General features: G+C 43.7%; 1 protein-coding gene across 1 annotated transcript in view; it reads left to right on the top strand.

The window, feature by feature from the left end:
* The window catches only part of Igf2r (insulin like growth factor 2 receptor), a 163559-nt gene that overhangs the window by 107361 nt on the left and 31723 nt on the right, over positions 1-24475 (top strand). The window contains exons 23-34 of the mRNA XM_010631164.3: positions 2079-2180; positions 3938-4039; positions 5157-5352; positions 15152-15316; positions 16256-16399; positions 16519-16694; positions 16975-17062; positions 17698-17913; positions 18604-18734; positions 19187-19284; positions 22612-22748; positions 23756-23946. Coding sequence (XP_010629466.1) covers positions 2079-2180; positions 3938-4039; positions 5157-5352; positions 15152-15316; positions 16256-16399; positions 16519-16694; positions 16975-17062; positions 17698-17913; positions 18604-18734; positions 19187-19284; positions 22612-22748; positions 23756-23946 — 1746 coding nt within the window. The remainder of the gene's footprint in view (positions 1-2078; positions 2181-3937; positions 4040-5156; positions 5353-15151; positions 15317-16255; positions 16400-16518; positions 16695-16974; positions 17063-17697; positions 17914-18603; positions 18735-19186; positions 19285-22611; positions 22749-23755; positions 23947-24475) is intronic.

The raw sequence follows: 24475 nt of genomic DNA, 5'->3' as shown, positions 1-24475 counted from the left end.
AGCTGTGGAGTTATTAGAAACATTAAGCATGTTTTTGGTGTTGTGTCCATTACTGGTCTCCATATCCAGAACATTTTAAAATCACTGCAGACCCACTTGCTTTTTGACCAGGAATTTCAGGGTTATAAAGTACCAGGCTTATGTGTTGAATAAGTTCTGGATAGTCAGGCATATCCCTAGTGGAGATACCGGAAGTGGTGTTCATTGTGAATTAAGTTACAATCTGCTTGTTTAAGGGTCAGTCAGAGCTCCCTCTGGCCAGCCAACTCTTGTTTTGTTACCTGTCAGGTGGGTGTTGATTCACACATGTTCCAGGCACCCCATGGTCCTTTTTGTCCCTTGCTGAGATCTGAGGAGTGGATTGAGTGACTAGTGGCTGAGCATGGGCCCATTCTTGAGGAGGACACGACCATCTTTGGGATTATACCCCCACTCTCCTCTGTCCACTCTGGGTCTGGGCTGCCTGTTTTTGTTGTCTGACTATAGGATTTGGCCCTCGCTACCCAGTGCTGTCTGGCTGGCTCTGCATCCTGGGCATGTTACGCACCCGCTTTCAGGAACCCTGCTATGGACTCCCCTCTCTGATTGTTCATTGCCATCGCAATTCTGGGTCCTTCACAAGAATTCTCTTGGACTCTCCTTTTCCCAGCATTTCTGTGGTACTTTATTCTTTAGAATGATTTCGCATCACCATGATTTCAGCACATAAGCGTGCTGCTCCCTGTGCCCAGGTGCTGCTTGTCATGTCTGCAGTGCCGCACACCCTAGCTAAGGTTCCCTAGCCCAGGGCCTGGTTATTTCTTTTGACCCCACAGTGAGGTTGAGGGAGCAGTTGTTTCTTTTTTGCTCCTAGAGCTGCTGAGGCTGAGGTGGGCCTGCAGTCAGAGAGCCCAGGTAGGTGGGGTTGCCTTACGCTGGCCCCACTTTTCTCCCCTGTAGCTGATGGAGGCCTCCAGCCCCTGGCTGTGGGCCCTTTGTGGCGAGGCTCAGTGGGGAAGGGCATCAGAGCTCTCAGTGAAATTTGCCCCACTAATACACCACTAACACTCCAGTCCCCAGGACCAAAGTGGAGGTGACACTCTCCCAGAAAGGGAACATGACAGTTTTTCTGGGGGAGACATTTTACTAAGACAAACAAGTTATAAGTTAGTAACAGTTCTTTTGACAAATTGGCCACATCCCTATAATTAGAACCCACATCAAGGAATAGAATGTTTGTCCCACCCAGAAACCCTCCTCACCTCTCTGTCCATTAGCCTCTCTGCTGACCTTGTAACATGTAGGTCAGTTTTGCCTAATTCTGAGCTTGCATCCATAAAACCATGGTTATTGCAGCCTTTTGTGTTTGGCTTTTCTTTTTTGTTTGTTTTGTTTTGCTTTGTTTGTTTTGAGACAGGGGTCACTATGCAGTTCAGGCTGGCCTTGAACTTACTATGTAGCTGACTGGCCTCAAACTCACAGTGATCCATAACCTCCAGAGTGCTGGGATTACAGGTGTGTGCCACCATGCCTGGTTTGTTTTGCCTTTTTTGAGGCAGGGTCTTACTATGCAGTTTAGGCTAGCCTTGAACTCAAGGGGATCTGCCTGCCTTAGCCTCCCAAGTGCTGTGATTACAGGTGTGCGCCACCATACCCAGCTGTGTTTGGCTTTTTGTTTTGTTTTGTTTTTTCCTTTCTTTATATTTAGGGTGACATCTTTTTTTTTTTTCCTCATTGAGTTTGTTGCTACATTTATGTATTTGGCTTTTTGAATTCAACTTTTGGTGTAAAGTGTTTTTCAAAAGCACCAGCTTGGACTCTCAAGCTGAGGTTTGGATCCTAATTCTGAGGTTTGGATCCTAATTCTCCTGTGAACTGCTGACATGATTCTTAACATTAAGTTTCTTAACATCCAAGAGTTGAGAGATCTTTTCTCTCAGAGGGATAATGAAGACATTAAATTGTAATTAGCTAATACGTACTGAGTGATAATGCATAATAAACACTGAGTGGCTTTTAGCTACTTCTGTGTAAGAGGCTGCTCCCTGTTGGCCAGATCCACTGTTCTTTTACTCTTAACTCTGTGCTTGACCTTTCAGAATACCCACCCTATATTTTCTCTCAACTGGGACTGTGTGGTCAGTTTCCTGTGGAACACAGAGGCTGCCTGCCCCATCCAGACGATGACAGACACAGACAAGGTATGTGTGCTCTCTCTAGCTGAGCTTCCTGCTAGACATCTCCAGCAGGTGTCTGGCTCTGGACTGCCCCCACCCCCGTTTGAAGGTGTCACCATCCCCTCTGTGTTGATAACAGGCGTCTGAGGTCATGCTGTGTTCCTCTGCCCCAGCTCAATGCCATGGTCCCAGGGTCAGAACCAGGACCCTCAGTTTTACTCCCCACTCAATGTAGATTCCTTCTCTACTGTCCACCCGTTCTTTCCTTGTGGCAGTGGCTCTGGTTTCATCCGTTACTACAGCCCTAAAACATTGGAGGATCAGTCACTGTGTGCTCCATGCGACCATATCTGTAGAGTAGCACCCATGTGCTCCAAGTGATTGCCGTCTGTTCTAGTGTGACCGGTACCCTGTGTATTTTAATGTAACCTCACCCACAGAGCAGAGCGCCATGTGCTCCCAGTGATTTTACCTATAGAATGGAGCCAGTTATCTCATGTTGTTGAAGGCCCTCGCCCTCTGCTTCCAACCACCTCTTCCAGCTTCTCTTCTTCCAAAGAGACAGGTGTGGCTCCTTGGCCTGGGTCCTCCTGGCTGCACAGCGTCCTACAGAGTGTGACATAAGCGGCGCTGAGGCGTTTCCTGCCTCTGCAAAGCAGGGAGTTGTTTTCATGGTGCTATGTGTGTTTCTTTATGTTTTCCTCCCTGCTTTCTTGATATCTCCACTGCACTGCAGAGTGGGGGGCATCAGGGACCGTAGCCTTACCCACACTGATGACCCAGCATAGGTTGTTCTCACTGAGGGTGGGAACCGTGGGTGCCAGGGGCCTGTCCACAGTAAGAGCTGTGACTGCTGCCCCATTTCCTGCATTTGGTGAGCACAAGAGGCCCAGGGCAGAGTCAATTAACCCCAAAAGAGGAGAGGAAGTTCTTTTTGAGTCATCTGAGATGCTCCATCAGTACCTTTACGTGAATAATTGAGATTAAAAAAAATAAAAACAGCATGAGATTTCTTAACATGTTTGAGTTTTTAAATAAATTATTTACGGGTTTCTTATAGTTCCTACTACTTTCACCTTGGGGAGCTCAAGTGCTTCCAGGTGAATACAACATTTAGTACAGGCAAAGAGAACGGTATTTGTACAGGCTGCCTTTTTGATATGGATTTTTTTTTTGGTACAGGATGGAACTTGGGACTTTGTGCTGTTAAGGCAGGCAGTGGCACCACTGAGCTAAATCCCTGGCCTAGGATTTTTTTTTTAATGGTTTATGGTACTGGGGATTGAGCCCAGAGCCTCATGTATGCCAGATAAGTGTTCTGACACAGAGCTGCATCTCTAGTCCTTTAAAAAATTTTATTTTTGCTGGGCATGGTGGTACACACCTTCGGGGAGGGTGAGGCAGGACAAATCAAGTTCTAGCCTAGGCAATTTAGTGACTTAGACTCTGTCTCAAAATATAAAATAAAGCAAGTCCTGGGTGCAGTCCCCAGTACCACCCAAACAACAACAACAAAACCATGAAAAGAGAGAAGTGTGTATGTTGATTTTGAGATAGGGTCTCTCTAAGTTGCCTGAGCTGCCTTCTATCTAACTTGGGATCCTCCTGCCTTGGTCTCCCGAATAGCTGGGATTATCAGTGTGCACTATCACAAGTGGCCCTTGATAAGGGTTTAAAAAGTAACTGGGAAGGCCAGCCCTGTAAATTATAAATATGCAGGCTTCTAGAGGTGCTCCTATGGGATTAGATTGACTGTTCTTTCTCCCTTTTGATTCCTGTAGGCCTGCTCTATAAGGGACCCCAACAGTGGCTTTGTGTTTAATCTTAACCCACTGAGCAGTTCACAAGGATATGTGGTCTCAGGCATTGGGAAGACATTTCTGGTAAGATCCATGTGATGAATTTCATTGCATTAAAGTCACCTGCAGTCCCTAAGGAAAACACTTTCTGTATGTAGTCCTGAACTCTGTATTCCTTGCCAGTTAATAACAGATAATGCTGACATTTTTCCTTTATCTTCATTCCAAAGCATGTATTCTGCTTTGTCTTCAAAACTATAGTAAACTGAATTTTTTCTTTTTTTTGGTACTTGGGATCAAACTTGGGACCTTGTGCTTGCGAGGCAGGCGGTGTCACCACTGAGCTAAATCCCTGGCCAGTGAACTGAATTGTAATAAAATGCTAATCAACGTCTCTAGGAAATAAGAGAAATAAATTTCTCTTTTTTATAAATTAAAAAATGTAGGTCATTACTTTATATTTGCTTATAATGAACATGACTGAAACTATATAATTTTATAAAAATCTTGCAGTTATGACTTAAACACCTTCCCTTTATCGTACATAGTATATTATTACATGCAAGATAATCTTACACATTTATAGATAGCAGAGTTGTATAAATAAAACCATGTGTACTAAACCTTAGAGCAAATTTATGGATACTTCTGTATAGACTTTGATTTTTTTTATACATTAAATTTATCGGTCCATTTTAGGTATACATTATGATCACATTCATCATTGGGATTTTGTACCTGTACATGATATATCTTGGTTCTTATTTTTTCTCATTCCCCTTCCCTCCCTGCAACCTCCACCCTTCCTCATTTATAAAAGCTCTGCTTCCTTCTTTTCTCATCCCCTCATCCCACCCCGTTCCACTTCCCCATTGGAACTTTTCTTCCTATTTCACATTATCTATTGCACATTTTGGTCCTCATTTATACTTTCAGTTTCTCACACCAAACAATTTGGTTTTTATATGTGTGTCCTATTTACTTAAGGGTATCTTCTCAATGTGCATCCATTTAGCTATAAATTAGACTTAGATTTTCACCTTACCTACTGACTTTAGGACTTATCTGCCCATACTTGGAAAGTTGGGAAATGATTAATAAACAGCAATTAAGTAGTGGGACCTTGGTTGCTAGAGCTCCTCTTTGTGGTGAGTTACGTAGTCTAACTGCACTTCTGCGGTCCTTGCTGATCGGCCTCTAGTTCAATGTCTGTGGCACCATGCCTGCCTGTGGGACTATTACTGGAAAGCCTGCTTCAGGTTGTGAGGCAACATCTGAGACACAGGAGTTGAAGAACTTGAGGCCAGAAAAGCCAGTTGGATTTGAGAAGAGCCTCCAGCTGTCCACGGAGGGCCTCTTGACACTGACCTACAAAGGGTTTCCTCCTGAGGACAAAGGTAAGTTCAGAGCCCTGGGGTGTTAGCTACAGTCCTGGTGGTTTCGTGACTGTCTCCATTCCATTGGCATTTTCACAGGATGCTTCCCTGGGGCACAGTAGCATACACGTGACCCTCATCTTGATGCCTGTGTTTTGATGGCTCCTCTCCGTGTAATTCCCTGGGGAGGTGGCCCTGAGGTACCACTTCCCAATGGCTGCCTGCTCTCCCCTTCCTCACCCTTGGGCATCTTTTTATCTTGGAACCACTTGTTCTCAGACCTAATACTGATCACATTTCTTTTGATGCTAAAGCTGTGGTGGGTAACAATCATAAAAGTTACTGTTTTTTGTTTTTCTATAAATTATTGTTTTTTTTGGTTCCAGGGCTCCACTTGTGAGGCAGGCAGTAGAACCACTGAGCTAAATCCCTGGCCCCCTTTTTTTTTTTAGCAGAACATTTATTGGTACATTTTAGATAATATAGTGATAACATCATCATAGAGAATTTGCACCTGTACAATAATAAACACAGTTCTTTTAAATTTTTAACATTTGTATTGTTTTTTGCAACTGTGCTGTGCAGCAGAATCAGTCACCATTTTTTGTGTCATGAAGTCCAAGATCTAGTCCAAGCACTTCATGAAGACAGTGGCTATGTTAACAGTGATGACACCTGCTGTGTAATGAGTGCCTTGTCTGCACCAGTCCTGTGTTAAAATGCTGTATGTTCTTGCCAACTCCTCGTGAGTCTTATCTGTCTTTTATGCTTAAGCTCTTTTGCTTGACTATGGACTCATTTTACACATGCACTGATGAAAGCCAGAGAGGCCATGTGTCTGGGACAAAGTCAATGGCTTATTGGTGGTCAGCATCAGAACAAGGATCCAAGTCTCTTGCTTTCTAATCCTCACTCTGCCAACTAATGCATTCCTGTTGTGCAGGTGAGAAAAATGGCCCTCAGAGGTAAGGAACTTGTCCAGGGCCACGCAGCAAATAAGCAGCAGAGCTGGGCTTGAAGCCTTATGTCTGCTTTCAAAGCCTGTGCTATTTCCATCACTTCATGGTACACATGGGCTGAGCTGATCATGGGATGTGGTGGCTAAGAATGCTACTACCCTGTTAGCGAACATCAGATAGAGTTTAGTCTCTGGAAGGGAGCAGAAGGTTCTCCTATCCTGGGCTTGTTACTCCCTGTTCTTCATTACATTTTTATACCTGTGTCAAGCTGACAGATGCCAAACACTTGGTACTGCCCATGTAGACAGTGGCCAGAGCAATGTCAAGGACTCTCTGAGGGCAGCTTAAAAGTTGGGAATCTTGGTCTGGGGATGTAGCTCAATGGCGCTGCACCTGCCTGGCAAGCATAAAGTCCTGAGTTCAATCCTTGGTACCAGAAGAGAAAAAAAACCAAAACACTGGGAATCTTGAAATGGTATCAGCAAGATAATTGAGAGGTTCCTTGAATGCTTTATTCTATGAAAAGTACCAACTGCTTCACTGGAGTGTTTGAGGCAGAGAGTCAGAGTGCAGTGGACCATGACAGAGATGTTGCAGTGCATGGAGCTTTACACAGACAGGAACTAAGCACAAACATCTACCATAGCATCATCTCAAGATCAACCCAAGCAGAGATGCCAGTGGTCCCTCATCACCTCAAACTCGGGGCCAGGGACACTGACCCGTGCAGCTGTGGAGTCCAGTTTAGGGAGCTACTAACCTATCACACTGCTGAACTGCCCTGGACAAAGAGCCCTGGCCACACTGTTGCCCATACCTGGGTTCTTCCTGCACAGTGCTTAGCAGCTCCTCTGCAGACCAAGGTCTGTAAACCAGTCAGGACACCCCGCCTACCTTCCCTCAGCTCCAAGAAACACCTGGGTGTTCCAACCTGAGCAGCTTGGCCTACAAAGGCCTCCAGAAAGTCAGATGGCCCCACTCCAACCTTCCACTGCCCTGGAATCGCCCAAGTGACTCATTCTACCCATTCTTGGCCTTAGCACCTAGCAAACAGCTCGTTCTCAGAAGATCAGCCAGCAAAGACCCTGAGAAGCAGATGGGTCAGCCCCAGCCAACTTCCCTTGGCCCCAGGAAGCAGCCTGGAATACCTGAGCATGTAGGTCCCTAAGGCCTCTCTGAGGCCACTTCAGACAATGATTAGGTGCCCTGTCTGAGTTAAATAATGTCGCACAGGCCTCTTGTGGCTCCTAGATACATGACAGCACTTCACTGCACTGCTGAGCATACTGAGCTATACCCACCTGGGTCACTGGGCTGCTCCTCACCATACATGAGCCACAGCTGAGTGCATCACACCCCTAGTCTGACACATTTGCTCCACCAGTGGTGCAGTCAGAAAACCTTTGTAGTCAAGGCCCCTCAGATAGCTGTAGATATTATTACTGATTACTGCTGATGAAGTTACATATGTGTACTGCATGAAGTATGTGTGCACTACACAGAGGTACCCACTTGGAACTAGTTCAGTGTGTCCAGCCAACATACTGGGACTGTTGTATCACAACTAAAAAGTCTTTTTTTTTGGTACTGGGGATTGAACTCGGGTCGTTGTGCTTGCAAGGCAGGCCACCGAACTGCTGAGCTAAATCCCTGGCCCACTAAAAAGTCTTTTGCTATGAAAGCTACCCTATAAAATTGGTAGAGGCACCTGATCCTGCAGATGTACAAATAATATAGGGAAATAAGCGTGAAAAAAGAGAGTAATATAGTGCCTCCGACAAAATATGTTAACAATAGCAACAGACCCAGAAAGAAAAGGAAATCAACAAATTGCCTGACAAAAAATTAAAAGTAATGATTATAAGGAAATCTAATGAGACTCGAATATAGATAACCAGTTTGATGAAATTGGAGACATTTCATGATATGAATGAAAAATTTATCAGAGATAAGAGATCATAAAAAATAATCAGAAATCTTGAAGCTAAGGAACTCCAGTGAGGTTTTAAAAATACAGCTGAGATCCTCAGTAGTAGAATTGAGAAGGAAGAAGAATTTCTGAGATGGAAGACAAATCCTTTGAAATAGCCCTGTCAAATTAATGCAAGAAAGAAGAAAAAGCAGAAAGATTTTGAAAGTTAGAGGACGTCATTATAGGAGCAAGTGTTGGTATTTATTCCAGGAGAAGAGAAGAGAAAAGGCATAAAAAAACCTTGGTGAAACAACACTGAGAACTTTTAAAATTTTCATAAAGGAATACATATCCAACTGTATGAAGTTCATAGGACCCCTAATAGATTGGTCCATATAATATATCTCTGAGGCATATTCAACAATAAAAGTACAAGACAGATTATTTTGGAATAGAATGCCACTGTGTTGTACAGAGTATTTTGAACTCACTATATAGCCCAGGGTGGTCTGGAACTCAGGGTGATCCTCCTGCATCAGCCTTCCCCAAAGGCTTGGACTATAGGTGTGCACCACCATACAAGGCTATGAGACAACAGAAAAGCATCATGTCATCTGTAAGGGAATCCCCATTAGACTATAAGCAGACTTCTCTGCAGAAATCTTACTAGCTTGGAGACAGTAGGATGATATATTCAGAGTCCCAAAGAAAAACTTGCCAGTCAGGGATGTTATATCCAGCAAAACTGTCCTGAAGAAGTGAAGGACAAATGACTTTCTTAGGGCCAAAATGAAGGGACTTCTGTACTGACAAGAAATGCTTTAAAATAATACTATAGGAGAAGCAGAGGATAACACTCATTGTGAAAACACATGAAGGTGCAGAACTTAGCAGCAAAGCAGGTGCATAAGGGAAAAAGAAAATCAAACTCTGACACTACAGAAAATTACCAAACTACAAAGTTGAATGAGAGGAAATAAAAGAACAAAGTATGCATGAAACAACCAGAAACATATTAAGAGGACAGCACAGGGATATGTCTATATTTCTTATTAATAACTTTATAAATGGATTAGATTCCCTAATTAAGAAAGATGAACTATAGATTAAAAAAAAAAAAAAAAAAAAAAAAACAAGACCAGGGATTTAGCTCAGTGGTTCGGTGGCCTGCCTTGCAAGTGCAAGGACCTGAGTTCAGTCCCCGGTACCAAAAGATAAATAAATAAATATCCTAGACGCAATGAAACAAGAAACTCATTTCAACAGTAATTATACACATAGACTAAAATAAAGAACAGATACCATGCAAATGGAAATAAAAGCAGGAAATGGACAGATACTCTAGACCAAGAAGAAAAAAAAATCAAAGTCAAATTTTACTCTAGACCAAATGGTCCTATCAGACATTTATAGAACATTTCATCCAATAGCTATGGAATACACATTCTCATCCACCTGTGGGATACTCTCCAGGATAGACCATATGTTAAGCCACAAAACAGGCCAGGAATTTAACTCAGTGGTTCTGCCACCTGCTTTGCAAGTGCAAAGGCCTGAGTTTGATCCTCAGTACTGGGGAGGGAAAAAAAAAGCCACGAAACAAATTGCAACAGACTAAGAAAAGTTGAAAGCATATATCCTCTCTGACTATGCAACTAGAAGTCACCAAGTGAGATCAATTGCATAAGTTGTACAAATACATGAAATTAAACAGTTTTCTCTTGAACAACACATGGGTCAATGAAAAAATCAAAACGGATATTAAAAGTTTTAACAGAAATGAAAACATAACATACCAAAAACTATGAAATAGTGAAATACTGTACTAAGAAGAAGGTTTATAGCTATAAATCTACATCCAAAAAAATATTTAAAAGTAAACCTAATGATACAACTAAAAAAAAATCAAGAACAAACCAAACCCTAAATTAGCAAAAGGAAAGAAACATCATAGCAGAGATAGAGATTTAAAAAAATCACACACACACACAATGAAACCACGAGTAGACTTTATGAAAAAAATGACAAATTTAGTTAGACTGAGAAAGAAATGGAAAAGACTCATCTAAAATCAGAGATAAGAACAGTAAATATTACAACTGATACTAGAGAAATACTTAGGATCGTTTGGCACTATGATCAACTATATGCCAACAAATTAAACACCTAGGTTAAAATGATATATTACTGCATACATGTACAACCAACTAAAATTGAACCCTGAGGACATAGAAAACCTGAACATATCAGTAATGAGTAACAGTATTAATAAATGCCTCCCAACAAAGGAAAGAAAATATGATTGAATGGGTTTTATCCTAGGAATGCAAGGTTGCTTCAACACATATAAACCAGTAAGTGTAATACAGTGCATCACAGAATAAAGGATAAAAGCTTTGTGGTCATCTCAGTTGATGCAAAAAAGCGTGTGATAAAAAATTTAGGATTAAAAAAAAGAGAAGAAAAGTACCACAACACACAAGGCTGTTTATGGCAGGCACAGCCTACATCATGCTGAATGGGGAAAAGCTTATTTCCTCCTAAGATCAGCAACAAGGCGTGGATGCCCACCACTCTTACTGTTTTGGAATATTCAGTGTTCAATCTTAGCCTAATTAAAGGACATGAGAAAGAAATGGTGGGCATCCACATAAGAAAGGAGGTAAAAATACCCCATTTACAAATGGCATGATTTTTTAAATAGAAGAACTTAGAAAGATTTTAACAAGAAACTGTTAGAACTTCTAATCCTAGTTCCTAAAATGTACCAATAAACTCAATGAGGAAAAAAAAAGTTTGAACTAATAACTGAACTCAGTTTGTAGGATACCAAATCAACGTGAGAAATCAGTGTCTCTTATTTACCAATAATAAAGTTGCTGAGAAGTAAAGCACTTCCAGCCATAAGAGCTACAGAAAGCACAAAACCCAAAGCAAAAAACTGAAGAATAAATTTAACCAAGGAAGTGAATGATCTTTATGGTGAAAGGTACAAAAACACGGAAGAGAGAAAAGAGACACAAAAAGGAGAAGACATCCTATATTCATTGATTGGGAAAATTAGTTTTTTTTTTGTTTGTTTCTTTTGAGGCAGATTAGTTCAGACTAACCTGGAACTCACTATGTAGTCCAGGCTGGTTTTGAATGGGAAAATTAAAGTTGTTAACATGTCCCTGCTACCCAGAGTAGCCTGCAGATTCAGTGGAATTCCAATGACATTTCTAACAGAAGTAGAAAAAACACTCCTAAAGTTTATGTGGAATCACAAAAGACCCCAAATAACAAAAGCACTCCCGTGTAAAAAGACAAAGCTGGAGTCATTAATGACACTTGGCTGCAGTGTATACTATGAAGCCAACAGCATGGCACAAGACCAGATACACAGACCAATGGAGCAGAGAACCCAGAAATTATATATTTACAAGAACATACATTGGAGAAAGGACATCTCTTCAATAAATGGTGCAGGGAGAATTGGATATTCATATAGAGAAGAAAGAATCTAGGCCCTCTATCAAAGCCAATTCCAAGTAGATGTAAGACCAAAAACTAAAAGTACTAGGTGAAAATACAGGGGGAATGCTTGAGGGCATTGGTCTAAGGAAAGATTGTTTTGGGATACGATCCCCAAAATACAGAAAATGAAAGTAAAAGTTGACAGAATTATGTCAAATACTTTGGTACAGCAAAGGAAAAAATAGTAAAGGGACAGTCTACAGTGTGGGAGAAAATATTTGCAAACTGTTTATCTGACAAGGAATTAATTTGCAAAATATATAAGGAACTCCAGTGATTCAACAGCAAAAAAAAAAGCAGTCTGATTAAAAATGGGTAAAGGACCAGAATAAATATTTCTCAGTAAATTATTAATAAACTTAATCAGTTTAAAAAATGTTTCTCAAAAGAAGATACACAAGTGGCCAATAAGAATTGAGGCAGGCGGCGGCACCACAGAGCTAAATCCCTGGCCCATCCAATAAGAATTGAAAATATGTTTAGCACTACTAATCACTGGGGAAATGCAAATTGAAACCACAATAATATATATTGCAACCAGGGTGAGAGAATTAAGAAGAAATAAATGCTGATAAAGATGCAGCAAAGGGGAAATGTCTTACCCTGTTTGTGGAAGTGGGAATGAGTAAAACTGTTAGGGGAAAGCACTGGAGGTTCCTAAGAAAACTGAAAAGAAAACTACTGAGTCCTGCTGCTGAATATATAGCCAAAGGAATAGAAGTGTGTGTCAAAGAAATATCTGTAGTGATGTTTTCCTGCAGCACTGTTCACAGTAGTGCAGATAGGGAATCAGCCTTGGGTCCTCATCAGTAGAGGAATGGATAAGGAAAATGTAGTGCACTGTGGGATATTTTTCAGCCTTAAAAATGAACGAAATCCTCACATTTCAGCAACTTGATTGGAACTGTAGGACATTACGTTATATGAAGAAAGTCAGGTGCAGAAAGATCCATATCCTGTGTTCTCACTTATATGTGGGAGTTAAATAGTTGATCTTGAAGTAGAGAGCAGCAGAGTGGTTATTAAAGCCTGCAAAGGTGTGGGTGAGGGAGCACGTAGAGAGAGGAGAACTCTGCAGTGCAGTAGGACAGTCACAGTTAGCAAAAACTGTACATTTTTAAATGGCCAGTAGAGAGGACTGTGAATGTTGCCAACACAAATGATACTTGTCTAAAGTGAGAGGTGTGCAGTTACATTGATCTGATCAGTATCCATTTTATATATGTATTATAATTATTGTTATCATTATTGGCACAGAACTAGGGATTGAACTCAGGGGCCTTTGCTTTGAGTTACATCTGCAGGCCTTTAAAATTTTTTTGAGACAGGTTCTTACTTAGTTGCCCAGACTTGAACTTGTGATCCTCTTTCCTTGAGTGCTAGGATTACAGGAGTGTGCCACCACACTGAGCTTATACTTGTATTGAAATATAGTACTGTGCCTTATATATGTAAAATTACTGTGTCAATTAAAAATATCTGAAAGTGTGGTGCACGCCTGTAACATCAGCACTTGGGAGACAAGGCAGGAGAATCACACCAAGTTTGAAGCCAGCCTGAGCTACATAGTTCAGGACCAGCCTGAAGTACATAGTGAAATCCTGTCTGAAAATAAAATAAACAAAAAGTATACTTAGAATTGGGAAGTTAATTTTAACTTTAAAAATAGAAAACATGGACCTGGGGGTGCATGGTCTTTGAAGAGTTGTTTTTTAGGAAAAGGAGTAGGCTTGTTTCATATAACATGTTGGGGAGGCCTTAGACTAGTGGCTGGAACTATGGAGGGATTATTTCAGTTGATTAAAAGAACTTTTTAGTAGACCTAGTCCAAGTGGATGGATGTCTTGGTTGCCTCTGGAGTAATTTGAAGGTGATCAGCCAGCATGAGGTGTCCTCCCTGTGTACAGAGCTTAAGTACATGGCCTCTGGCTTCTAGCAGCCCTGTGTAGTTCCAGGTCTTCATTCATCTGGGATGATTTCAGGGCTGCTCCTGCAGGTCCCACACAGTCCTGTCTTTGGGTAGTGGAGGAGAATGAAGGCCAAAGTTACAAATAGAACATGTTCTGGAGGAGGAAGCAAGCTCATGTCAGACTGTTCCTGATCAGAGTTAGTGAGCACAGGGTAAACATGGCCTGGTGGTAGAACTTTGCTCCGCAGATGGAGAATTCTTAAAATTTTTTTTCTTTGAGACACGGTTTCACTGTGTAGCTTTGACAGGTCCTGAATTCATATGTAGCCCAGACTGGCCTCGAGCTTGCAGCATTCCTTCTGCCTCAGCCTCCTGAGTGCTGGGGTTACAGGTGTGCACCATCGTGCCTGGCAGTTCTTAAATTGTTGCTCATAAAGTGAGCTACCATGTCATCTCATTATCCAGAAAGCAGTGTGTTTTATTCTTTTTTATAATACTTTTGCTCTCCAGTTCCAAGCACTATTTTGAAGCTGGTTAATTACTTGTCTATGATGTCTTTTTCTGGCTCTAATTGGGAAAGCAGTCATCTGTCTCTTACAGGTTAGTGATGTGGTCCTGTGGTTAACAGTGGGGAACATTTATTGACTCCTGTCAGAATCCAGCCTTGGACACTCTGGGGTTCCACTCATTTCCACTCACAGCCAGCTTTAGGTCATGTATAAGTTAAAAATGCTGCTGCTGCTTGTCATTGCAGTGGGTTACTGTGGGAGTTAAATGCACTGATGACTGTGAACTGGGCAGTAATGACTGCCCAGTGCTGTGCTGAGTGTGGCTGTGGTTCTCACACCTCATGCTCTACACTGCCCACCCCACTGCTGCAGGGTCCCTTCGAGTAACAGCCAGTGCAGCACGGTAGTCAAAGTGATGGGTTAAAGGTGTTAGGTCACACGAGACACTCTCCATCTTAGAGCCCTCTGTGCCTCTGCATTGTGCCTGGAGTCGAAGCCAGTGCTCCCACAGTGGCCAACCTCAGAGGTGGTCTCGCACTGCTCTTCCTGGTCTCACAGTCCCTTGTGGCTCTGTAAGATTGAAGTCCTTGTACTTTCCTGCCCTCCTTCTGTGCACTCCCTGCCTCTGCAGGTACACATCTCCTGCCAGGGAATTTTTTTGCCCCTTTCTTTGATTCTTGTAGCGATAGTGTGGAGACTGTATTTATAAAAAAACTAGTACACTAGAATGACTTTGTCTCTTCTTCGTTGGCTTGATAAACTGATGTGGGATTTGACTGCTTTAGAGCAGAATAAGAATGCTAGGACATCAGGCTGTGGCACAGACCCTTCTTGACAGGTATGGGTTGCTGTGGGTGTGACCATAGGTCTGTGGTCAGGTCAAGCCTGTGAACATAGACCTGGCACCTTGCTGTGACTGACTCCAAGAGGGTGATAAAGAAGGCCCGTTGCTGGCCGTGGTTGCGCTGTATTATGAATGGTGTTGTATTTTAAAACCTGGCTTTATATCCTGCAGGTACTGCTTTTATCATTCGCTTTATTTGCAATGATGACATTTACCCAGGAACTGTCAAATTCCTGCATCAGGGCATTGACTCTGTACGAGGGATCCGAAACACTTACTTTGAGTTTGAAACTGCTTTGGCCTGCGTCCCTTCTCCTGTGGATTGCCAAGTGACTGGTGAGACTGGGAGGCCTAGAATAAAAAGGGCGGTTGAGAGTGTGGGATGTGGAGTGTGTGTGTGTGTGTGTATAATGTACTTTCTGTGCATATTGTGTAAATGTGTGTGTATTTGTATCTATACACCTGTGAATGTGTGTATTTGTGCAGGTGTTGTGTATCACTGCTTCACAGGCAACACATTTTTATTTCACATATAACTACACACACATTTTTTTCCGGTACTGGGAGTGGAACTCAAGACCTTGCGCTTGTGAGGCAGGCACAGTGCCACTGAGCTAAATCCCCAGTCCACATACATATATTTTTAATGACCTTGAGAGTTGTAATCTCTCTTGAAAAGGCTCTAGGTGTACAGTTTACTTGTATGTGTGTGTGGTACTGGGGATTGAACCCAGGGTCTTTACACTGAGCTACATCCACAGTCGTTTTTATTTTTTGAGACAGGATTTCACTTAAGTTACCCAGGCTGGGCTCAGTCTTTGGATTCTCCTGCCTTGGCCATCTAGAGCACTGAGATTACAGGAGTATACCACCATGCTTAGCTAATTAATGGTTTTAAGCTATGGTTTGGGGTGAGATGCTGCCTTAGAACTGACGAGAAAACCAAGGAAAAAAGTCAAATACAAATGTGTGTTAAAGCTTAGTGGAGAAGGGAAGAAAAGGATATTAAAGCTTTCCAAACCAGGCTGGAAGCTTTGAGGTACCGTGGGGCTCCTTGATCTCTGTTGGCTCCCTGCTGCCTCCTCAGGGCTGGCTTCCTTGCGGGAAGCAGTTTGTAGGAACAAAGTGGTTCTGTAGGCAAAATCTCTGGTGTCCTGCTGATCTCCTCCTGTCCTGCCATCAGGGTCATCAGGTGCACACCTTGGCACTTGGGGTGGAGGTGATCTTAGAACAAACCAGAAAGCCCATTTTCCAGCGTGTTTTCTTCTGTTTCAGACCCAGCTGGAAATGAGTATGATTTGAGTGCGTTAAGCACGGTCAGGAAGCCCTGGACTGCTGTGGACACTACTGCTGATGGAAAGAAGAGAACTTTCTACCTGAGCGTCTGCAATCCTCTCCCTTATGTGCCTGGGTGCCAGGGTGAGCTCTGTTGATACCTCAGTTCATGCTGTAACAGTACTTGTTAGAGCATTGTTTGGCTAAGGGTCAGCCTCCCTTCACTTCCACCCCTCACCCCAAACCATCTCCTGTTCTGCCAGGCAGTGCAGTGGGCTCTTGCTTGGTGTCCGAAGACAACAGCTGGAACCTGGGTGTGGTGCAAATCAGTCCTCAGGCTGCGGCCAACGGGTCTCTGAGCATTGTGTATGTCAACGGTGATAAGTGTGGGAACCAGCGCTTCTCTACCAGGATCACGTTTGAGTGTGCACAGACATCGGTGCGTATTCAGATCGGCCACATCCTCTTCTGTCGGTAGTTGACCCATTCCCCTTGTTCTTAGTCTCTTGTGTTACTTAAAATTCACTTATGTTTTCATGGATTTGGGCCATTAGTAGGGTTTGATGCTTTGCATGTACTCTTTCCCACAAGTCTTAGATATTTAATAAATGCTGTATATTTGGCTTGTAGAGGTTACAGATTTGATGTTAGTTTGGCTGTTGTTCATTTAATTAAAAAAAAGAAAGGAAAATGAGGTAAGCTCTTGGCTTATATTGCAGGGATCCCCAGCGTTTCAGCTTCTGGATGACTGTGAGTACGTGTTTGTGTGGAGAACAGTGGAGGCCTGTCCTGTTGTCAGAGTGGAAGGTGAGCCCTGAGCTGCTCTTCCTCAATGACTGTTTCCAAAGAGGAGTGATGCTCTCATTCTGTGATAGCAAGCCTTGTGATAATGACCGCATGTGAGATCAGGAAACACTAGTAGGGGATAATTTATTATCCTTGAGGTTTTTCTTTTTTACTGCAGCACATTGGCTAATTTTACCTGTTGTCTTTTTTCTTACATTCTTGGATTGGTGGATTTTTCACATTTGGAATCACTATCATGGATTCTGTTGGGTTGGGTTTGATGAAGTGGGTCTTTTTCTTATGTTCTAGGCTTCTCTGAAAAGTTGTTTACTAGGCAATTTGTATTATCTATAGTCAAAGTAAGATAACATAAAAATGGCTCTTAATGCCTACTACAGAACAGTATTTATCAGATTAAAAATTATGCAGCTTGCCAGGTGTGGTGCACCCCTGTAATCCCAGCACTGGGGAGGCTGAGGCAGGAGGATTGGCATGAGTTTAAGGCCAACCTGGGCTACATAGTGAGTTCAAGTCCAACCTGAACTGCACAGCGAGACCCTGTCTCAAAAATATCCAGAAATTGTATATCTCTTTGCTTGGAAATACAAATACATGTGTGGTAACAGTTATTCTTGGCTTCTTATGTGTTCTTGAAGGAGACAATTGCCAGGTGAAAGACCCTAGGCACGGTACCTTGTATGATCTGAGGCCTCTGGCCCTCAGCGACGCCATCGTGAATGTCAGCGAGTACACCTATTACTTCCGGGTCTGTGGGCAACTATCCTCAGACGTCTGCCTCACCCAAGACAGGTCCAAGATTGTCTCCTCATGTCAAAAAAAGCAGGGACCACTGAAATTTGAGAAGGTGGCAGGTACTATTGATTTTCCTTCTGCTTTGGCTGCAAAAGAATGCAGTTAAAAGTGTTAAGATGTTATATTAATGATGTCATTTCTGAAGTAGAAATGGAGTAGCAGGTGAACGATGCTTCTGATGGGATGTAATTTTCTTAACCTAAATATGTAGTGATAAATGGCATCAGAGGGTGCTTCTGTCTGTACCATATTTTTTTCTTTATAATAGCATTTGAACACTGTGAACCAGGTTCTAATGGGTATTTGGAGGGAGGGTACTTTCTAGGGTGGAGGCAAAGAGGACCTGAAGTGCTCAGTGAAGGGTTTGGCTGTGATACTGACAGGGGGCAGACCATTGGTCATTCATGTTGCTCGAGAGCTGAAGCCAGATTAAAATCAATTTAAGAATACTAAAAATGCAGTGAAGTAAGTGCGTGTGTGGCAGCTCATGGAAGCCAGAGAGAAAGTGGCAGCTCTTGCCCAGCAGGCTAAGGGAGGGCATGTCACCATGCCTGTGGTTCCTCTGCCTGCTGTGGCTGTGGGCCGGAGGAGGCCCGGACTTACTCCTACAGAGTAGTTCGATGAGGCACCGGCAGTCCTGTGCCAGGTGCTTTCAGGGCGAAGGTCATCACATGTCTTAGGGTAGGCCCGGCACGGCATCCTTGGCCCTTGTGAACTGAACTTCATTTGATGTGTTGCTTCTTTAACAGGCCTTCTTACTCAGAAGCTGACTTATGAAAATGGATTGTTGAAAATGAACTATACTGGTGGGGATACCTGCCATCAAGTGTACCAGCGGTCCACAACCATCTTCTTCTACTGCGACCGGAGCACACAGAAGGTAGGTGGGCATACCTGCCTGTCATACGGCAGTCATCTGGACAGAACGAGTCTGCTCATGGGTTTTGTTAGACCTCCCTGGTAACTATTTAAAACGTGATACATGGAAGATGTGTTGAGGCCTTGGTTCATTTATGCAGTTGCCTTTTCTTTTTCTTCTTTTTTGGATAGTGGGGCTTGGACCCAAGACCTTAGAACTGAGCTATATCCTCAGCTCTGTAAATTTTTCTTTTTTAAAAAGTTTTGAGTACAGGGCTTTTCAGAGTTGCCCAAGCTGCCAACCTGTAGATAAATTATCCCACCTCAACCACCTGGAGTGCTGGGATCACAGGTGTGTGCCACCATGCCTGGCTTGTTTGTGTAGTTTTAATGAACACAGCTGTTCCTTACTGTTTTCATCACAGCTAAGCTCTGCCTTCCCATTTTTATGCATGTTCACCTTGACCTTTCCAGCCAGTGTTCCTGAGGGAAACTTCAGAGTGCTCCTACTTGTTTGAGTGGCGAACTCAGCATGCCTGTCCACCGTTCAACGTGACTGAGTGTTCCTTCAAGTAAGTTGATGCGTGTGCTCACCCTGTGGAAAGGTCAGATTGATTGGGATGATTTTGCTTTAATAACTAGTAGTCTGAGTAAGGGGACATTTGATGAATTAATTTTTCCAGGCCTCAGCTTCCCGATACTAACATGAGTTACAGAGTTGCCATATATGCTCCTGGGAAAAATTTTGCCGTTTGCCTCCAGCTTTCCTTGGTGGTTCATCTCGTTTTTTATTTTATTTAATTTTTATGAAGGTAGAATAATTTAAGTTTTGTAACATATGAAGCGTATGTTACTAACTTTAATTTTGGTTTTAGTAGTGTCACTTTTCCATTTTCCATTTCATAAAAATGTTTTCATGGGAAACAAATTCTTATTTCTAACAGACATGAACTGGTATTCCTGATTATTTGCTTAGCTGTCCTCCCATAGTCATTTGGGGTTAGCTTCAGTTTTCTGGTTTAGATGTATAAGGAATAACTTTTTCTTTTCTTTCCTTTTTTGGAGACAGTGTCTTACTATGTAGTTCAGGCTGGCCTAGACTGGCCTAGACTGGTTTCGAACTCACGGTGATCCTCCTGTCTCAGTCTCCCGAGTGCTGTGATTACAGGTGTGCACCACCACGCCTGGCTTAACGTTTTGGCGTTTTTTGTACATAAATCTTATTTTTTTCCTAAAAATATTTCCAAGTTTGTACAGATAGAAGTTAAGTAAGTCAAAGGACACTTTTATAATAAGAAACAGTGAAAGGTTATATCATAATAAATTCAGAGTACAAAAGTGTATGTGAGGCGTGACAGAAAAATATGGTATGTTTATTCTTGAAACTTCATTACATGGGGTATTGTAGCTTTCCACAGTAGCCCCCACTGCCTCCCCAGATATAGTGTGTACTTCTATGTTTGCTCTTACTCTCTTTTTTTTTTTTTTTGAGACAGGGCCTCACTATGTAGTTGAGACTGACCTGGAACTCACTATGTAGTCCAGGCTGGTCTCAAACTCACAGTGATCCTCCTGCCTCAGCCTCCCAAGTGCTGGGATTACCAGCGTACGCCACCACACCCGGCCCTTACTCTTTTTCTATTTACTTCACTCAAGCTTGCTGTGCTGAGCCAGTTTCTCTCACACTCTTCACTTTCTCTTTCTCATGTAAACTCTTCCACTGCTTTTTGCTCGTTTTGTTCAATTGTTTCTTTGAGACGAGAACCTGGAATCCAGCTCTGGAAGGAGAGGTGAGCAATTCCAAACCCAATTAAAAAACAAAAAACAACAACACAAATTTCATTACAGTAAAAGAGACAATGCCATTAATCCCTTTCAACCTTCCTCCCTGCAACACACTTATCCCCTTGCTCTTGCCACTTTCTGAAGCATTTCTGGAAGTCCTCTTTCCTGTGTGTCTTTAGTTGTGCTGTTGCAGCTGCCCTGATGTCCTGTACCAGTTCAAAACGTTTACCTCTCATCATTTTGACTTTGTCATTTGATGCCAGTTCTGGTGTATAAAATGGATGAGCGCACGCTGTGGTGATTTTTCTGAGCCTGACTTTGCACTGGATGGCAGTTGGCAGCAGCACTCCGTTTTTGATCATACTCTTTAAAGATCCTCACGCAGTAGACGTCTAGGACTGCTTCAGAAAGCAGCAGGAAGGATGGAATAGATGACTTCGAAGCAAGGGGGAGGAGAGTATCTTAAGGAAGACTCATGGCAACTGGACTTAAACTAATACATTTTAAAACTGAAAATGTTGACCATTTTTCAGTTATTTCTTATCAGAAGAAACGTCCGCTCCTCCCCTAATCCTCTTTTTATATATCTTACAGATCTTTTTGGAACCTTTCCTAATTAAATGGCACATATGCCCATGTTTGCCAGCCTCCAGCAGTATCTGCTGCTCCTTCTCCTTCACCTGCAGATACCTTCACTTTCTGTTGGCTGTGTCCAGCTTGCGTCCTCTGCCCCTTGTGCCTGTAGCTCTGTGGCAGTCCCTTAGCGCCCCTTCTCCCACCTTGGTCCTTGTCTCCATTCGACGAGTTCAGCATCATAGGTCTTGTTAAAGTATCAGCAGCCCGAGTCTGTTGTGTTGGTACTTAAGTACCGTGACTGCTCTCTCCTTTGGGACCTACAAGCTGAAGTTTTTCTGGCTCCGGGTGATGTTCAGTCCTGTAGTCTCCAACATTTCCCTGCTGTGGCACCCTCACCTTCACTTGGCCACATTGGCTCCTTGCTTTTCTTCAAACATGTCAAGCTGTTGCTGTTTCTTTTTTTTTTTCTCTTTTCCTTTCCCTGTCCCTGTCCCTGTCACTTTCCCTTCCCTTTCCTCCCCCACCTCTTCTTGTTTTTTGAGACAGTCTCTCACTACAAATGTAGTTCAGGCTGGTGTTGAACTCACCTTGTATCCTAGGCTGCCTTGAATTGCCCTGCCTCAGCCTCCTGAGTGCTGAGATTAACAGGCATATGCCACCATGCCCAGCTCTTTCTTTCAGGGTTTATTCAGAGGTAACCATCTCAGTAAAGCCTTACCTGGCTGCTCTGAAATTTTACCCACCCCTCAAACTTCACATCCCTTTTCCCTGCCTTTTTTCTCCTTTCAGTTCTCATTGCTAATACACTGTATGATTGAAAATATGTATCTTGTCCCTGGTCTTTTTATCTTTTCCTACAAATAACTTTTGTAAATGTCCTGAGATTGGCATTTTTCACCTGTTTTGTTCACCGTAGTGTCCCCAGCTTACCACATGCCTTTGGAATGTGCAGACACTCTGTTCTGAGTGCCACAGCCCCTTGGGAAGTGCTGGCTGCAGTGGTTCCCCTTCCTTTGTGCCTGACAGGCACTCTGGCAGCTGTGTGTCTTGCTCACTTCAGTGCTGTCCCGGCTCATGGTTGGTTCTCAGTGACTCTCCATGTCGGGACGCAGTGATTTGCATCCTGGGCACAAAGTCAGCGCAAGCCCAGTTCGATGTCCATGAAGGTTGGTAGCCTCAAAGTAGACAGCAGATGCCCCTGCCCGGGCTGCCCTCGGAGTGGCCCGGGTTTGCTCTGAGAGTCCAAGCTGTGGACTCCCATCGGCCTGCGGGGGGCAGCACTGTTCAGACTTGGTGTTTGGGTGATGTGATCAGGTTTGGCCTGTCAGGGGGAGTCTTGGAATCCAGGCACTCCAGGCTGTGTAGCTGCGCATGCTGCCTATGTTGCCTGGAGGAGGAGGGAGGCCAGCTGAGGGTCTGTCCCAGGGTCCGTTTGACTCTCAGGATGCCAGGGACAGACAAACCCAGCCTGTGTGGCTCAGGAGCCGAATGCAGGCCTGGAGTGCTGCGAACCTGACCTGGCCTTTTCTTCCCTGTAGGGATGGGGCTGGCAACTCCTTCGACCTCTCACCCCTGTCACGTTACAGCGACAACTGGGAGGCTGTGACCAGGACAGGGGCCACGGAGCACTACCTCATCAATGTGTGCAAGTCTCTTTCCCCGCAGGCCGGCAGTGGTAAGATGCTCCTAGTGGGGTCAGGCCAGGGCGAAGCTGTTGGGAGGGCATTGTAGTGAGGTCCAAGGCCCTTCTGGTGGAGAAGGTTTTGCCAGAAAGCTTCAGAGGAGACTTTGGAGTCTTAATGCTTAGTGGCTGATTCCTGCTTTGGCTCAAGCTCAGCCAGAGTCAAAGACTCTGCTAGGAACCTGGTAATCTTTTCTGAATGAGTAAAAACGGGATAGCAAGTCATTGTGAGCAAGGTGGGAGGCAGGAGGGTGACATGGGGATCCTGTTGTGAGCCCACTGTGGTTGCTGTGGGTGGCCTGCCATGATGCAGGGACCAGTTCACCCCATCCCTAGAGCCAGGTGGATGTGTGGGACCCAGAGCTGTCCCAGGGAGCTTTGTACTTCTCGTGTCCTCTGGCAGTCCCAAGGGTGAATCTTGGCCTGTTTTCCTGGAGTGTGACTCGACCTTTCCACGTTGCAGATGGCCCAATGCAGGGCTGTACTGGCTTTTCATCCTCATCTTGGTTCAAGGCCATGACTCACTTCCCCTTGCTGTGTTGTGCTGGCCTTGGAAGCTGTGACTGTGGTTCCATACTGTGTTGTGGGGTTAGTTCTTAACCAGGGCCAGATAGATGGCACACATATTTGGGGGACTAGGAAGTGGGTAGAGTTCTTGGTAATTTCTTGAGTAAAGATCACGGACTGAGGCTGTTAAAAGTGTCCCGTTAGCCTACTGTAGGAATTTTGGCATCATCACACATGGGATACAGACATGTCTCCTGTTGAATCTTGGGCTCTCTACCCCCACAAACCCCATACCTGCCCCAGCACATACATGGGAACGCAACTTTTCAGTGAGTGAGAAACTAATACCATGATATCAGTTATAAAAGAAGTAGTGGGTATTTTGGGGTGAGTGTTAGATCGGAAAGTAGCAGCCCAGCCTTTGCTTGATATAGGTGTTGTATCTAGACTGCAGTCACTGAAGTATCTTCTCCTTGTATGTTGCTACTTTGCAGGGCTGTGCCCTCCAGAGTCAGCTGTGTGTCTGCTGAACGACTCCAAACCCATGAACCTGGGCAGGGTGAGGGATGGTCCTCAGCAGATTGATGGAGTGACTGTCCTGACATATGTGGATGGAGACTTGTGTCCTGACAAGGTTCGGAGGAAGTCCACCACCATCCGGTTCAGCTGCAGTGAGAGCCAAGTGGTGAGTGATAGGGCTCCTGGACAGTGCAGATCTGTGGGGCAGAGTGAACAGCGTCCTGGTACCCTTGAGGGAACAAATGACACCACTGGGGCAGAAGAGCTGGGCACCTCAACCTGCTACCCAAGGAACGTGCATTCTCTCTGGCTCTCTGGGTGACTGGCCTGACAGTTCCAGGCCTAAAATTAGTTGATTCTTTTTTTTTTCTTTTTATTGAGGTTATTGGTACAATCTAGGTATACAATACATTTACATTCATCTTTGGGATTCTGTACCTTTACATAATAGGTCTTGATTCTCATTTTTCCCCTTGTCCCTGCCCTCCCTTCACCCCCTCCTCCCCTCCCCATTTACGAACACTTTATTTCCATTTTTTCAGTTTCTCATATTATTTTCCTCTCCCTTATTACCTCTCCCCCACCCTTCCCACTTTCCTTACACCTTTAGCCCTTTACTTCCCATTTCACATTATTAATTGTCTCGATAGGGTCCTGTGTATTATTATAGTTTTTCACACCAAAGAAGCTATTTG

Source organism: Fukomys damarensis, unplaced genomic scaffold (genome assembly GCF_012274545.1).
Source record: "Fukomys damarensis isolate Sample0158 unplaced genomic scaffold, DMR_v1.0_HiC HiC_scaffold_14, whole genome shotgun sequence".
Taxonomy (NCBI): Eukaryota; Metazoa; Chordata; class Mammalia; order Rodentia; family Bathyergidae; genus Fukomys; species Fukomys damarensis.
Note: the sequence above shows the minus strand (reverse complement) of the source record. Positions and strands in the feature narration are given on the sequence as shown.